The sequence below is a fragment of the Pteronotus mesoamericanus genome, unplaced genomic scaffold (assembly GCF_021234165.1).
Source record: "Pteronotus mesoamericanus isolate MK-2021 breed Mesoamerican mustached bat unplaced genomic scaffold, CSHL_Meso_final contig_105, whole genome shotgun sequence".
Taxonomy (NCBI): domain Eukaryota; kingdom Metazoa; phylum Chordata; class Mammalia; order Chiroptera; family Mormoopidae; genus Pteronotus; species Pteronotus mesoamericanus.
This window is the reverse complement of record NW_026555006.1, coordinates 3,021,521-3,039,296: the sequence shown is the minus strand read 5'-3', so window position 1 is coordinate 3,039,296 and position 17,776 is coordinate 3,021,521. Positions and strand designations below refer to the sequence as shown.

The 17,776-nt window shown below is 34.3% G+C and overlaps 1 protein-coding gene across 1 annotated transcript in view; it reads left to right on the top strand.

Moving 5' to 3' along the window:
* FAF1 (Fas associated factor 1) overlaps positions 1 to 17,776 on the top strand; it is a 394,387-nt gene that overhangs the window by 39,028 nt on the left and 337,583 nt on the right. Inside the window, exon 2 of the mRNA XM_054572862.1 lies at positions 11,694 to 11,762. Within this exon, the coding sequence (XP_054428837.1) occupies positions 11,694 to 11,762 (69 nt within the window). The remainder of the gene's footprint in view (positions 1 to 11,693; positions 11,763 to 17,776) is intronic.

Genomic DNA, 17,776 nt, shown 5'->3' with positions numbered 1-17,776 from the left:
TTATTTTCTCTCTTGCATAGCTTTTTAGCATTCATTTATTTTCTTTCAAGATTGTGCCTGTTATTTCACTACTTTTTATATTTTAGTTTATTTGAAATCTCATATTTTGTTCCTCCCTTCTTACTCCATTTTACCTTCTTCCTTCCTCTTATTTTTGTTTTAACTTTTTTTCTCTTGCTATGACTTGTTTGTATTCTGCACTCTTACTATTCTCCCTCCTCCAGCCCCTCAAAACCATATTTTTTGTCATTAGTCATCTCCCATTCTTTTTTCCATTCTTAAAATAACCCTTATTCTCTCTCTACGTTTATCAGTCTTTGCTCGTTGATTGTTGATATGGTGGTGGTTGTTGCATTTCTTCAATTTAATTTCTAGATCTTCATTATTTTTCTATTTAAAATGTCAAATTTTACCATTCCCTGCTCCTACTCCATTTTGCCTTCCTCCTGCCCTTTCTTTATTTTTTGTTTTCAATTTTAATTTTTCCCTGTCTTAGGCTGGTTTTCATTCCTCACTCTTAGTATTCCTTTTCCCTCTGTCCTCTCAAGATCACTTTTCTTTCCTGTCGATATCTCACAAGGTTTTCTTTTTTTTTTCCTTCTTATTCCCATTCCACCTGTATTAATCTTTGCTCATTTATTGTTGTTATTACTGTGGTGGATCTTTCTCTCCAATGTGGTTCCTTTTTTTCCCACTATATTTAAAAATTTTTTTCTTTAACCCTAATATACTCTTCCCATTTCTTTCTCCATTCTGCCTTCTTCCCTCCCTTTTTTAGTCATAACTTAAGTTTTATTTTTCTTTTTTTCTCCTTGTTTCTATTCCCTACTTTTAATATTTCTCCTCCCTTGACTCTCTCAAAACCATTTTATTTCAGTTAGTCATTTCATATTCGTTTTTTCTTTCTTGTAATAGCAGCAGTCTCTTTCACCTTTATTAATATTTGCTCATTTGCTGTTGACAGTGTGGTTGTGGGTGGGAGTTTTTTTGGTGGATGTGGGTTTGTTTCCTGGGTTTTTTGGTTTTGTTCTGGCAGTACCTGAACGACAGCATACAAAACATTGTGGGTGGTGTGACTCTCTGTCAGCCAGCCAGAGGGAAGGACCCCCAAGAGAATGATCCAACAGCAACCAAAACCCAACTACAACCAGAGAGCCCACATAAACAGCATAAACGGCAGCCCAAGATCATCAGCCTCAGGTGTCAAGGACATTGCACCACTGAGTCCCACAGGTCTCCTCCATAGAAGATCATACCATGAAGACAGAGAATCAAAGCAAATCAATCTAACATGCAGAAACAAACAAGAAGAGTCACCTAAAATGGGGAGATGGGGAGGCAAAGAGACAACTCTCAAATAAAGGAGGAATCCCCAGAAAGAGTGCTAAATGAAACAGAGGCAAGCAAATTCTCAGACAGTGAGTTCAAAATAATGGTGATAAAGATACTCAAGGAGCTCAGCGAGAACTAGAAGGAACTCCATGGAAGCTAAAAGAAGGAACTTACTGGGAACTACACCAGCGTGAAAAAGGGCATAGTAACTATCAGTAAGAGCTTGGAGGAAATGAAGAATACAACATCTGAAATGAAGAACACAGTAAAAGAAATTAAAAGACGGCTCAATGAAGCAGAGAAATGAATCAGGGAGCTGGAGGAAAAAGTGGAAAAAAACTCAGGACAGAGCAACAGAATGAAATAAGACTTAAAAAAAAAAAAACAAAGAGGGTTTAAGGGAGCTGTGGGACAATATGAAACGTAATATTTGTATCATAGGGATACCAGAAGGGAAAGAGGAGAAGCAAGAGATAGAAAACCCGTTAGAAAAAGTAATGACAGAAAACTTCCCTAACTTGATGAGGGAAAAAGTCATGCAAGTCCAGGAGGAAACACAGAGAGTCCCAATCAAGATGAACCCAAAGAGGCTCATTCCAAGACATACCATAATTAAAATGGCAAAATTTAAAGACTAAGAATCTTGAAGGCATCAAGGGAGAAGTAGCTACTAACATACAAGGGAGCTCTGATAAGGCTATCAGCCAATTTCTCCACAGAAATACTACAAGCCAGAAGGAAATGGCAAAACATATTCCAAGTAAAGAAAAGCAAAGGTCTAAACCAAGACTATTCTACCCAGCAAAGGCTTTCATTTAAAATGGAAGGCCAAATAAGAAGTTTCCCAGACAGAAAGGCTAAAGGAATGCGTCTCCACCAAACCAACAATGCAAGAGATGCCAAAGGAACTGCTTTAAGAAGATGAAGAAAAAGTAGGGCGTGGGTGGGGAATGAATAAATGCATGTCAATAATAACCTTAAATGTAAATGGATTAAATGTCCAATTAAAAGACACGGGGTAGCTGAATGAATAAGAAAACATGACGCACATATATGCTGTGTACAAGAGACCCACCTCAGAACAAAAGATTTACACTGACTGACTATAAATGAAGTGATGGAAAGAAAATATTCCAAGCAAACGGACATGAAAAAATAAGCTGGGGTAGCAATACTCCACAAAATAGATTTCAAAAAAAGTCCATAAAAAGAGACAAAGGAGGATACTACGTAATATTTAAGGGAGTAATCCATCAAGAAGATATAATCCTTGTAAACATATATGCACGCAACATAAGGGCACCAAATATATAAGGGAAATCTTGGAGGACTTCCAGAAAGATATTGACAGCAACACACTCATTGTAGGGGAGTTTAACACCACACTGGCAACAATGGATAGATCTCCAAGCAAAGAATCAAGAAGGATATTTTACCATTAACTACATTCTAGACACAAAGGACTTAATTTATATATACAGAACCTTTCACCCCAAAGAAGAAAAATATACATTCTTTTCAAATGTACATGGAACGTTTTCAAAGATAGGCCACACGGTAGGACACAAAACAAGCCTCAGCAAATTCAAGACAATTGAAATATCAAGCATCTTCTCAGATCACAGTGTCTTGAAACTAGAAATCAATCTCAAGGAAAAAAACTCAAAAACATTCAAATACTTGGAGACTGAATAACATGCTATTAAATAATGAATGGGTTAACAGTGAGATCAAGGAATAAATCAAAAAGTTTATGGAGACAAATGAAAATGAACACAACAGCGCAACACCTGTGACACAGTGAAGGCAGTTGTGACAGGGAACTGTCACAAGCATACCTAAAAAGATAGATCTCAGAAAGCAAGTTAGCTCTATATCTACAGGAACTAGATGAACAACAACAAACAAAGCCCAGAGCAATTAGAAGGAAGGAAATAATCAAGATCAGAGCAGAATTAAATGACATAGAGACTTGGAAATTGGAATGGAGAAAATAAAACTGTCATTGTTTGCAGATGACATGATAGTGTACATAGAAAACCATGTAGTCTCAACCAAAAAACTTCTCAACCTAATAAGTGAATTTGGCAAAATAGTGGGATACAAAGTCAATATTCAGAAATTGAACACATTTTTATACACCAACAATGAAATCAGAAATAGAAACTAGGGGAAAAAAATCCCATTTACTATAGCAACAAGAAAAAAAAAGTACCTAGGAATAAACTAAACCAAGGAGATAAAAGATCTGTACTCAGAGAACTACAGAATACTGAAGTAATAAATTAAGGAAGATACAAATAAATGGAAGCATACACTGTGTTCATGGAGTAGAAGAATTAACATCATTAAAATGTCCATACTACTAAAAGCAATCTATAGATTCATGCAATCCTTATTAAAATACCAATGGCATATTTCACAGTTCTAGAAAAAAAATTTCAAAAATTTATGTGGAACTGAAAATAACCCTGAATAGCCTCAGCAATCTTGAGGAAGAAGAACAAAGTAAAAGGGATCGTAGTACCTGATATCAAACTATACTACAAAGCCACTGTAATCAAAAAGTCTTGTAGTGGCACAAGAATAGACACAGGTCAGTGGAACAGAATAGAGAGCCCAGAAATAAACTCATGTCTCTGTGGCCATTTAATATACGACAGGCGGGGCAGGAGCATAAAATGGAGTAAAAATAGCCACTTCAACAAATAGTTTTGGAAGATCTGGGCAGGTATATGCAAACAAATGAAATTCAACCACCAACTCACACCATATTCCAGAAGAAACTCAAGATGGATAAAAGACTTACATCTAAGTTGTGACACCATCAAAGTCCTAGAGGAAAATATAGGCAGTAAAATATAAGATATCCCACACAACAATATTTTTGCCTATACATCTCTTAGGGCAAGGAAGATAAAGGAAAAAAAATAAACAAATGAGACTACATCAAAGTAAAAAGCTTCTGCATTGCTAAAGAAAACATCAGCAAAATGAAAATAGATCTAACTGTATGGAAAAACATATTTGACAATGATACCTCAGACAGGTTTGATCTCCAAAATATATAAGGAACTCACAGGACTCCACTCCACGAAGACAAACAATCCAATTAAAAAATGGGCAAAAGAACTGACCAGACACTTCTCCAAGGAGGACGTACACAGGGCACATAGACATATGAAAGAATACTCAACGTCATAGATGCAAATTAAAACCACAATGAGATACCACTTCACACTGGTCAGAATGGCCATCATTACAAAACAAACAAGTCCTGGCGAGGATGTGGATAAAAGAGAACCCTGGTGCACTGTCAGTGGGAATGCAGACTGGTGCAGTCACTATGGAAAAGAGTATGGAATTTCCTCAAAAAATTAAAAATGGACCTGCCTTTTGACCCAGCAGTTCCACTGCTGGGGTAATATGCTAAGAATCCTGAAACACCAGTCCAAAAGGAGCTGTGCATCCCTATGTTCATAGCAGCATTATTTACAGTAGTCAAGTTCTGGAAACTGCCTAATTGGCAACCAGTAAATGAGTGGATCAAAAACCTGTAGTACATTTACACAATGGAATACTATGCAGCAGAAAGGGAGAAGGAACTCCTACCTTTTGTGACAGCATGGGTGGAACTGGAGGATATTATGCTCTGTATACCATATGATCTCACTTTTAAAAGGAACCTAATGAATAAGAACAAACGAGCGTGATAGAACCAGAGACATGGAAACATGGAACAGCCTGACAGGGACCAGAGAGAAGTGGTGAGGGGGATAATGGTGGAAAGAAGGAGAAGGGATTAGTCAAAGAGCATGTATAAATGACCCATGGACATGGACAACAGTGTGGGGACTGACTGTGGTAGAGGGGTGTGGACCGGGCAGAGGAGGGCAAAGGGGAAAAATTGGGACAGCTATAATAGAACAACAATAAAGCATTAAAAAAAATCTTGTATGATTTGTCTTTTAAAATTCATTGAAATTTGTTTTTTATTTGGAGAGTTTAATCCCTTTACACCTAAAATAATTACTGATACGGAAGCATTTAGATCTGCCATCTTACTGTTTATTTAATGTGTATCATACCCTCTACCCCCAATTTCTTCATTATTGCTCTTTTGTGTTTAATTGACTTTTTTATTGTATTATTTTGATTCCTTTTTCATTTTTTTTTGTATTTTAGTTATTTTCTTAGTGTTTACTCTAGGGACTACAAATAAGTTCTTCATTTTATAACAATTTATTTTCAATTAATACCTAGCCTTAGTAGTATACAAAACCTCTGTTCCTATACAGCCCCATCTCTGACCCTTTATGTTGATATCATAACTTGCATCTTTATATATTATGAGCCCATTAACATCAATTTATAATTATTGTATTATGCATTTGCCTGTTAAATAATATAGAAAACAAGTGGAGTTACATAATGACTTTTGTTATTTATCTTTATAATTGTTCTTAAGTTCTTTGTATGGCTTCCAGTTACTTACTCTCTATTGTCCTTTCACTTCCTCAGATGGATTCCCTTTATCATTTCTTGTAACATAGGTCTCGTAGTGACAGTCTCCTCCAGCTTTTATCTTGAAATGCCTTAATTTCTCTTTCAGTTTTGAAGGACAATTTTTTGGTTTACAGGTATTTTTTCTTTTAGCACTTTAAATATGTAATTCCATTGCCTTCTTACCTTTATAGTTTCTGATGAGAAATTAGGTATTAATTTTAATTAATACCAGTTTAGTGTTTATTGAGGATCCCTTGTACAAGAAATACTTTTCTTTTGCTACTTTCTTGAAAGGTTGATTATAACATGTTTTGGTATAGATATCTTTGTATTTATTCTTCTTGAAACCTTTTGAATCTTATTGAATATGTAGTTTCTTGTTTTTATCAAACTTGGGTAGTTTTCACTTACTTCTTCAAATATTCTTTCTGCCCATTTCTTCTCCTTCTGGGACTCCCTGTTTTATATATGTTGGTACATTTGGTGGGGTCCTACATATTTCTTAAACTGTTAATTTTACTTTCAGACTGGATAATTTTCATTGAACTTCTTTTACTATATTTTAATTTCATATTTCTCCTATTTATGCTAACATAAAATAGGTATAAACTTTATGCTTATAGTTCTCACATAACAATAAAAGGTAAAACATGTACAAATTAAAACACAACCAATAAAATGCAAATTAACCACTTTAAAAATTTTTTTATTGTGACAAATGGGGTGATATTTTTCCCAAAAGAAATAAACCATGAATATTTGGTTTAATAGCAAAAAGCTGTAGTTTCAATATCCCATTCTGTAACTGTTTCTGAATGTTTTTAACTTAATGATAACACTTGTTTTATAAGTATCTTATTCAGACTGGTATTGATAAATTTAAGCCTTTTTTTCCCTCTTTCAGGGTAATATGAACAAAGCTATGAATTGCCATTTTAAAGAGATGTGAATTGACAGACTGAGAAAATGAGCAATTGCCTTTATTGAAACCTCCATTAATCACTATTGAATACAACTAGCTTTACAATTTGAAAGAGAAACATTCTTTACTATTTATTTGCTAGTATGCTTATTGCTAATGTGCTTGTTGAGATACTCTGTGTAGGAGCCTCACAACACAATGGTATTAACTGGTAGGTACAGATTTTCTCTGAGTAAACATAAGATCCTGTCAGGTATATCATGTGTACAGCAACAGCATATCCTTACTGTTATCATTTTAAAGTAGCATGTGTTCTGCAGCTTCACTTTTTTTTTCCAAATCAGATTTTAATTTTGAATACTTAACATTATTCTTGATGTGCATTTCACTATCTTTGTGTTTTGCTGAGAATATGTGCTAAATGCTGTCAAACTTTGCAGCCATTTTCATTCTTCAGTTGATTTATTTTTCCTTTCCCCAAAGAGTTTGCAATATAGACAAAACACAGAATCTTTAGAGGTTGAATAAAGTAACCAAGGTCTAGTGGTTTTTCACCATTTGGTAGTGTTTTTGTGTAGTAAGTTTCTGAAAACTTCCTTTCTGTATTTTCTTTTCTGAAACTTATAATTTTTTACTTTGTTAAATTCTCTGGTTTTTTTCTTCCTGCCCATTGTTGCTATTGAAAACATGTGGTTAATTTTTCATTTTAGTTTTTGTACTTTTTAGTTCCAGAATTTTCAGTTCCATTAAAATAATTACCTTTCTCTTAATTGAGATTTTTTAAATTTGTTGATGCATTGTCCTCCTGCTTTTATTAGTCCTTTCTTCATGGTTTCTTTGAGGTCTTTAAGCGTATTTAAGAGAGTGATTGAAAGTCTTTGTCTAGTAAGTCTGATGTTTGTTCTTTTTCACAGACAGTTTGTTAATTTCTCTTTTGAATGGGCCATACTTTCTTGCCATGCTTCACAGTTTTTTTTGGCAAAGTGCATTTTTTAAGTATTAATATAATAACTCTGGAAATTAAATTCTTCCCCCTCCTCATGGCTGGTTTTGTTGCTTTATGTGAATTGTAGTTTTCTGTTTAATAACTTTTCTAAACTATTTTTGTAATTTTTTTCCCTTGGTAATGAATAGTCTATGTGTTAGTCTGCCTGGTTTACCATAACAAAATATCATAGAATAGAAATTAATTTTCTCACAGTTCTCAAGGCTGGACGTCTGAGGTCAGGGTGCCAAGTACGTTTGGTTTCTGGTGAGAATTCTCTTTGTGACTTGCTGATGGAACTCTCTTGCTTTGTTCTCACATAGAGGTAGGGCAGGGGAAGGGAGGGTGAGAGAGCACACATGCCAGCGTGCGCTATCTTTTTGGTGTCTCTTATAAGGGGTACTAATCCATTATGAGGGCCCCATCGTTATCTTACCTAAATGGCGCCTAGGGCGTCAACATAAAAATTATGGAGAGATTACACACAGACATTTAGCACATGATAGTTTCTGAGTTCTCTTTTTCTTTAGCTGTGGTCTGCTTGTGTTATGAGAGAAATCTTTTTGAATATCTCAAGTAAAAAAATAGAAATGAGAGGAAAATGAAGACAAAAAATTTTTCCAGTTTTTGCAGAGTGGCTCTATGTTGGGGCACTTTCTCACTTAGCTAGGCTGTTTAGAACACTGTCTTGGCCTTCAGTTCTCATTTGTGCTGAGTGTAGAGATGAGCTAGTAGTTTTATCAGGTCTTGTCTGAGTAGATCTTCTGTCTTGGACATGTGCATGGCTTTCTAAGTTTCCAAAGTGTTTTTCAATGTCCTAATTTCCCAAAGAAACACTCTTCCCAGCTTTTCTTTCAGATTTTTGTCATGTGTATTGTTTGCCTCAACTGTAATATTTTACCTGATGGTAGTGGGTTTTTCATTTGCCTTAAAATGGTTTTGAAGAATACCTTCTGTATAGCTGGCTGGTTCTTTACCCCCAGAAAGTCTAAGTTGATGAAACAAAGGACAGTGCCTGGAGTCAGTCCTTCAGGTAGCCCTTACATGGTCACAACTGACTAACACAAGATTTTTTTAAAACAAAGTCTCCTTTGCTGCCTTAGAACCAGAGACTAGTGACCAGCTGTTGCCACTGAGTCAGGAGTGGGAAGGGGAAATGAAAATGAGATAAAGCTTTCACACACTGTTTTTAACTTACCTTTTCTTGTTTCGGTATTTCTTGGTTGACGTAAAGTATTTTTCAGAGTTCTGACAAATTTGATTCTGATAATTTTTGCTTAATATTTTGTCCTTTCTGTGGAAGGTAGGGCTCTTGGTAATACTTCCTTTACCAACTCCCCCTTTTTAAGGAAAAAAGGGCGATGTCATTGAGGAAGTTTTTTTCTGATACTTGTTTTAGGTTTCTGCTCCGCTCTCCCTGTATTTTTTATCTCCACTTTGTTCTGTGTAACATCTGTCCTATCTTATCTGTTCTTACCAGCTTTTATTACTATTTTGAAGCCTTTGGATTATCCCTGCCTTTTCATTTAGCTTAAAATGAGGTTGCATTGTTTGAATGTCTCGTTAGACTTTTTTCTTCTTTTTTGTGGTGTTCAGGATTCAAACTGTTAACCTTATGCCTCAAAATTTCTTCTTGGTTCTTGTAATCGATCCCTATTCCCACCCTAATGCCCTGGTAATCATTAATATGCTTTTTGTTATAATTTTGCCTTCTTTAGAATGTTACATAAATGGAATCATACAGTATGTAGCCTTTGTAAGTATGTAAGTTTGGTTTTCACTTAATACATTTGAGATTTATTCACATTGTTTTGTGTTATCAGTAATTTGTTCTTTATTGTTGCTGAGTAGTTTTCTATTGTATGACTGCGCAGTTGAAGGAACTTTGGAATGTCTTATGTTTTCAGTGATTATGAACAAAGCTATTATAAATATTCATGTATAATTTCCATATTAATATATGTTCATTTCCTTTGGATAAGGACCTAGGAGCAGGATTGCTGTGTTCTAACTTTCTAAGAAACTTCTGTATGTTTACCAAAATGGCTACAGCATTTTGCATCTTCCCAGCAATGTATGAGAGTTCCATCCTTACCATCACTTGATATTGTCAGTATATTGGATTTTAGCCATTCTAATTACTGGATAATCAGCATTTTTTAAAATGTGCTTATTCTCATCAGTATATCTTCTTCGGTGAAGTTTCTGTCAAAATCTTTTTTTTTAAAGATTGTATTTATTTATTTTTAGAGAGAGGGAAAGGGAGGGAGAAAGAGAGTGCGAGAAAAAGAAACATCAATATGGGAGAGAAACATTGGTTGGTTGCCTCTCACACACCCCCAACCAGGGACCTGGTGTGCAAGCCAGTCATATGCCCTGACCAGGAATCAAACTGTCAACCTTTTGGTTTGCAGATGATGCTTAACCCACTGATGCATACTGGGCTGGACACTTTGTGTTAAAATCTTTCGCTATTTATAATTTATTTAAATTGAGTTTTGAGAATTTTTCTTATGTTCTGGTTATTAGTCCTTTGTTGGTCATGTTTTACAGGTACTTTCTCCTACTTTGTGGCTCTTTATCCTCTTAACAGTGTCTTTCAAGGAACAATTCTTAATTTCAATCAAGTCCATTCTATCAATTTTTTGGATTGTACTTTTGCTGTTGTATCTAAAAATCACAGACTTTTCTCCTATCTTTTTTTGTAGAACAAAATTATAAATAGAATGAAAGTCATGTATGTAATTTAAAATTTTTAGAATCCACATTAATAAAAATAAGTGGAATTCATTTAAATAGTTTCATTTAAGTCATTATATTCAAAATGTTGTTTCAATGTGTATTTATTAGAAATATTATTAATGAGATACTTTACATTTTCTTTTTGTCCTAAGGTCTGTTTTGGTATGTATTTAATACAGCACATCTTAACGTAGTTGAGACACATTTCAAGGGCTCACTGGCCACATGTGTCTAGTGGCTACCATATTACACAGCACAGATCTAGAAATTTTAGGTTTCACTTTAGTCTATTATTCTGAGTTAGTTTTTGTATAAGAAACAAGGGATGGATTATTATATTAGGTGCAAGGTAGGTATATTCATTTATTTTACATATGGCTGTTCATCAGAAACTTTTAACTAAAAGTTGTTCTGGGCAGTTAGAGATCTAGAGATCATCTGGGCTCCAAAACTCAACATTAAAACATACTTTCTTTTACGGCTTTATTTTATTGCCTTTCATTTGACGGTAATGTAAATTTACTTTATATTGGGTTGGCCAAAGAGTCTGTATGACTTTTTCCATAAAATAAAAGACATTATGGTTATTTACATAAAATTTGGATATTTTGAGTGTGTTGGCTATCTCCTGCTCTTGGCTTCTAGTGCGTAGAGGCCATGGGGGCTGCTAAGCATCTTCTAATGCATAAGACAGCCCCACAGCAAAGAATTATTTGGCCGAAATGTCATTAGTACCAAGAAACTTCACAAACCACTTTTGACACTCCATCAGTCACGGCACCTTCTCCATATACTGCACAAATCTGTTTTTGTCAGATGCGTTTTTACCTTTCTTGAAATAATAAAGCATAACATGCCAAACTGTTGCTGATTTTCTTCCATCTTCAATATTAAAATGGCTGCACAGTAATTCACCGATTTCGATAATTTTTTTTAAGTGCACACTGATATGACATTTAAAGACAACTAAGCACTACTAGAGCTGTTGTATGGGAAAAACATAACAGACGTTTTGGCCAACCCAGTAGTCAGCAACTTTCAAACCATATGTATAAAATGCTCAGAAGTGCTAGGCTTTTAGTGTCTTGGGTTTATTAATACACCTATTCAGACTTAAATTATTTGTTATACTATGTACCTTTTTAAGATTAATTAACCTCCCCATTCCCCAAATTTTATATAAAATTCTTATTTCTTTGTTTCCAGGCGTGTACTGGCATTGAAAACATTGATGAAGCTATTACATTGCTTGAACAAAATAATTGGGACTTAGTGGTAAGTACTGTTTAAATTTTTTCCAGCTTCATCGAGCTGTAATTGACATGTAATACTATGTAAGTTTAAGGTGTACAATGTGATGATTTGATTTAGGGATGTGTTGTGAAATGATTGTAATAAGGTTACAATAAGTTAGCACATCCATCACCTCACATAATTACTTTTTTGTGTGGCGAGAACTTTTAAGATTCATTCTCTTAGCAACTTTCAGGTAAATGAGTACAATGAAGTATTGTTACCATACTGTGCATTACATCTCCAGAACTTGTAAGTGGAAGTTTGTATCTTTGACTACTTTTACTCATTGCCCCCCTGCCCCTGACAACCACCAATCTGCTCTCTTCCTATAGTTTTGGCTTTCTTTTTAGACTGTACCAAAAAGTGAGATGATACAATAAATATGTTTCTCTGACTTATTTCAAGTACCATTTTTGTTTATCTGACCATTAATCAATTTCATGAATTTTTAAAAATTTTATTTATTTTAGGGGGGAAGGGAGGGAGAAAGAAGGAGAGAAACATTGATTGGTTGACTCTCACTCCTGGCCAATTGGGGACCTGGCTTGCAACTCAGGCATGTGCCCAGACCAGAAATTGAATTGGCTACCTTTCAGTCCACAGAATGAAGCCCAACCCACTGAGCCATGCCAGCCAGGGCCCAAAATGTATAAATTCTTGAATGCCTATATTCTTATAGTTGGTTCAGCATACTGAAACTCTCTAACTCTCCAACTCTAATCTGAATGATAACATCTAAATGTTGTATCTTTAGTATGAAGTTAATATTTAGTTCACTATTAAATTATTAAGTTATGAATTCCTATGTGTAATTTAAATAATTTTTAAACTTCTCTTACCTTACTGTCTATTAAGGTTCATCTTCCTTGTAGTATTGTAGAGGTGATACTTGGAAGAAAAGAATAGTCAGGCTTGTCTGAATAACTCTATTTGATGTTTCCCCCTCACTTCCTGGGGACTTCGGTGATGATTATTCCTTTCTACAGCTATTAAAGAAGTGGCATTCTGCTGTGGTTTTCCTTATGAACGTCAGGCAGTTTATTATAAAAGTGGTTTCGTTTTGGAGGGGTGGTTTGGTTTGGGGAGATGGCAGGAACTCAAAAGTCATGGCCCAGTATAGCATTGCACATTCACAGAATTGTAATTTATTTACTATTGCAAAGCTACCTAAAAAATGTAAAACAGTCTTAGAGCAGTGTTCAGTGTATTGGGATGGCACAGATGTCCCTCATTGCCTTCGAAATCCTAAAAGGGTCTAAATTGCACTTTAGAAGAAGTGCTGATTTTCAAAAGTCAAAAGGCATGTACTTACAGAGTTGAGATTAGATATGTAGGTATATTTAAGTCCATACACAGACTTACATAATCAACTATTAGTTATCAGTGTGCTTTGTGTAGATTTACTACTATTACTTACTCAAAATATAAAAAAACATTTTCAACTTGTAAAATTAATACTCATTGTAATGAAATGAGAAGAGAGCATTAACAAAGAAGAAATTAATAATCACCTTTAATCCCATCACTAAGTAATTGTTTAACAATTATTCCAGGGTGTTTTCTCTTAATTATTTGATTAAACATTTTTTTTAATACAAGAGATTGTTCTTTTTCTACTGTTTTGTGATCTGCATTTTTCACATAATAACCTATCAGAATATTTTTCTATCCAAGGAAATATGACTTTTCATCATTTTTAAAAGTGTTTGTTTAATGTTTGCATATTATTTCATGGTTTGGTTGTAGCATACTAATTTTACCAATCAGTAGACATTTAGGAATTTTGCATTATTTTGCTGTTATATACATTACTGTAGAAAACATTTGTGCACATATATGCTTGCATATTGAACCTATCATTTTCCCAGAAGATATTGAATAAATTTAATTCATAATTGAATATCTGGATCAAATTATATATGTACTTTTAAGTTTTTAGATACTTATGGTTAAATTGCCTTCCAGGATGGTTGCACATTTCTGTCAACTTTATACATTTTGAGATTGTCTATTTCATAAAACCAGTGCATCCTTATTTTTTAAAAATATATTCTGGCACTTGTCAAAATTTACAAATATTTGTATAGCCTGCCTCTAAATCCATACTTCTATCATTGTACTTAACAAAGCGTGGTGTAGGGGGAAGCAGCAGCAATTCATTTGGTATGCTGTCCCCAGGTTTCTTGTCTTGAAGCATCTTTTGCACTAATGGGAATTGGTTTATTCAGAATGTATATTTTTAGGGTATTTTTGTGGAGAGAGGCTGCTGTAAATTATTGGTTGAGGCTAAAAGTGCCACCAATCCACTCTTGTGTGGTATGGATGAGAGGGATATGGGATAGAGTAAAGGGAGGCCGTGGACTGGGCATAATAAACTACAAATCTTTTATGTGAGAATTACCACTTATGGGAATGGATGTAATTCTTTATCTGCTTCCTATTGGTTTATGTTCATTAGTTGTGAAGGTTAAAACATAGGTTGTTTCTGGGTATTTTCCAGTCTGCCTTTTAGAGTATTGCAGAAGGAGAATTTTCCCAGATAGTGTTAAATAATGAAATGGTACTAGTGCTCTCCAACTATTTATGAGTTAATTGAGTTTGGAAAATGTTGCAGTAGAACTTGGGTGAAAAACACTGGTGCTATATTTTTGCAGAAATGCGATCTTACATTGTATTGCGCCCAAGCAAAAGCATCAGGCTCTTTTACAACCTTAAAATTTTGATTTTCTTTTGAAATGCATGTTCTAGCTGGCTTTTCACTCCAAGTAATCCAGTTTTATCCATAGTAAAGATTTGCTGTGCTGTGTAACTATCTTACTCTGTAAATTTTCTCATTTCTCCTGTTTCTATACCATAATTAACATTGTGCTTTTAAACAATGAAAAATATTTTAAATAACTTGTTTCTAGTTCAAACTTTATTAGGATCATGGAACTTTTTATATGGTGTTTTCTATATTTTGTCTGTGCCTTATATTTTGATATTTTGTATTTCTATATTGTGATTATCACTTGTCTGTATTTTACAATACAGGCCCTATGGAACAGTTCATGTAATTTGAGGTTTTAACCTAAGATGTATCTGTATTTTTAACTTTTTGTACATATTAGATCCCTCCTTCAGTGCTTTTGGGCACATTTTGCTACAGAGGTGTAGAGGAATGTGAGTTAGGCACCACAGCCTGGAATTGTTTTGAATTTAAGAAAATCTAATAACAAAAAACTGATTCTGTCAGTACTGAGTGCTTGTAATTTATTCTAGATATTATACATTGGGGGCATAAACATGTAATAATATATGGTGTCAGACATTGAAAAGTGTACTGAAACATTGATAAAACATGTAGTCTCTTTTTCTTTCCAGTTTTTTAAAAATTGATTTTGGAGAGAGAGGAATAGCTTGGGGAGTGGGGACAGAGAAACAGAGTGAGAGAAACATCAATCAGTTGTGTCCCGTATGTGCCCTGACAGGGAATGATCCTGCAACCTAGTTATGAACCCACAGCCCTTTGGTGTAGGTCGATGCTGCAGTCAACTAGCCACCCGACCAGGGCAAACACATGATCTTTTATACATGTCTATATATGAAATTCCCTCAATTAAAATTTCCAGTAAACTCTAGGAGATCCTGATAAAGCTATTTGACACATACTTGGTATCTCAATGCTAAGAGAAATAAAGTAAAAGTACACATTAACTGAGCCATACAACATTTTAAGTACTCTATGATCTTAGGAAATGGTTTTTGAACTTTGCACTTAAAATCTGCTCTGGTTTGCTGCCTCTGCTGACATAGCTATTTCGTTGAAGAAAGACTCTATTCAGAGGACTTGTATTTTTCTTTTATTACATGTTCCAGCTTAAGGCAAAAATGAAACAAATCAGCCTATATTTGGATTATTACTGAAATTTCTAATCTTCAAAGATAATGTATTAATAGAAGCTTGTAATAAAGTTATAAACACTAAAGAGTCAAACCTAAGGAAAATTACCATGCACGTTATCCATCTCATTTTAAGATTTATTTAGGTGTTTAAAAGATTTCCATTTCACTAATTTTCACTTTTGAAGAAATGTATCTTTATGATTAGCCTAAAATTCCTTAGAACGGTTTCTTCTACTACCCTACTCAGGATGTGGCTATAAAGTTCCTCGAATGTGCACTGTTTTTCTACTTTATACAGTGTTATGAACACCTGCAGTTTTATGAATGAACTAGTTTAACCAGTGACATAATGAGTCTCTGTCGTCCTCAGAAAGCAGCCAAGCATTGAGCGCTGCCCTTCATCAATGGCCATTAGACACTGGCTTATGTTTGCATGGATCCTTGCGATGACAAAAGAGAAGTTACTGTGAAAGAATATCTCATCTTCTCAATTTGTCCTCCTTTGATATAGCATTTTTTTGTATCCCTTGTTTTTAAGGGGCTGTAAGCCCATATTTTACAGAATTTTTCAATTTCTTAATTTGTAATTTGACCACCATCCTACTACCTCAACTGTGTCTCCTTTTTACTGAGGGTCTGCTTTGTACTAGGTATCATATTAAGTGTTTACCTACACTCTTTTATTTAATCTTTACATTGGCACCAGAAAATGGAAACGTAGGCATTACCATTATTTTATATATGAGAAACTGAGGTCCAATGACATTAAGTAAACTATCCCTGCCCACACCACTGATAAGCGATAAAACTGTGATTTTTGAACCCAGATCTGTCAGTCCATAAAATCTTTCATTGCTTTAAAAATCACAGTTTCAGGTTATTATGTTTTCTGTATTCAGTTTGTTATTCTGTGAACTTCTATATTTTTCTTTAAATTTTACTTTTCAGTTGCAGTTTACATGCAATATTGTATTAGTTTTGGGTATGCAGCATAGTGGTTCAATAATCATGTGTACTTTACATAGTGATCCCTCTGATATTTCAAGTATTCACCTGGTACCATGCATAGTTATTATAATATTATTGACTGTATTCCCTATGCTGTACTTTACATCCCTGTGATTCTTTTGTAACTACCAATTTATACTTAATCCCTTCACCTTTTGCACACAATCTCCCAGATCCCCTCCTCTCTTGAAACCATCAGTCTGTTCTCTGAACTTCTGTATTTTTTCTCCTACCACTCAACACATTTCACATTGTCAGGTGAAAGAGCTCTTGCTGTAGTTACATAGTGGTACTTTAAGTATGTAAAATATGTAAGTATGCTTTGTTGTTAACTATACTTTAAGATTCTAGAGTAAAGAGATTGTATTTTTTACTAATTTTGACTTGGCACATGGTAATTGCTTAATAAATGCTTATTTCACTGATTGATTTTATTATATTTAAATCTGTTGTTCATTTCTGTCACTTGGGTATTTGAAAAGTCTTTGCTGTTAAGACTTCTGACTCTGCTATTATTGATCCTTATTTGGCAAACATAAGGTTTGAGGAAAGATGGAGAATAATAACTGAGATACCCAATGAATAGGATTGAGCTTATTTCTTTATCTCACTAATTTAGACGTCTCTACCTATTTCAGCCTTTGGAGAAATATTTTTCGCAAACACATCCTTTCCTTTGCAATTTTTTTCAAGCATCTCACAAGATTTTTGCCCCCTTCTATTTATTTCTGGTTGTGCCATTCCACCATAAAGCAAGCTAATTATATAACTCGTCTATTTGAAATATTTCATCAGTTCTGCCTCTCAGGAGAAAATTTAGTGTGATAAAAGACTGTTGCTATTTAAAATATAGTTAAGTGGGTATAAAAGAATTGTTTTCTGTATTTCAAAGAAAACTTACGTTTTTACAAACATGAAATTCTCAGTTTACTAAACTGTTCCCAATCAGAACTCTTTGAGGTCCACATTTTTTCCCTGACTGAAACTTAACTTTTTGCTTAGTTTTTCATTGGATATTGTTTCATATGTTGTGCTACTTTTCCTTGAAATATAATATAGTTCTAGAATTACTATATTTATGAACCAAATATCTCTTCTTT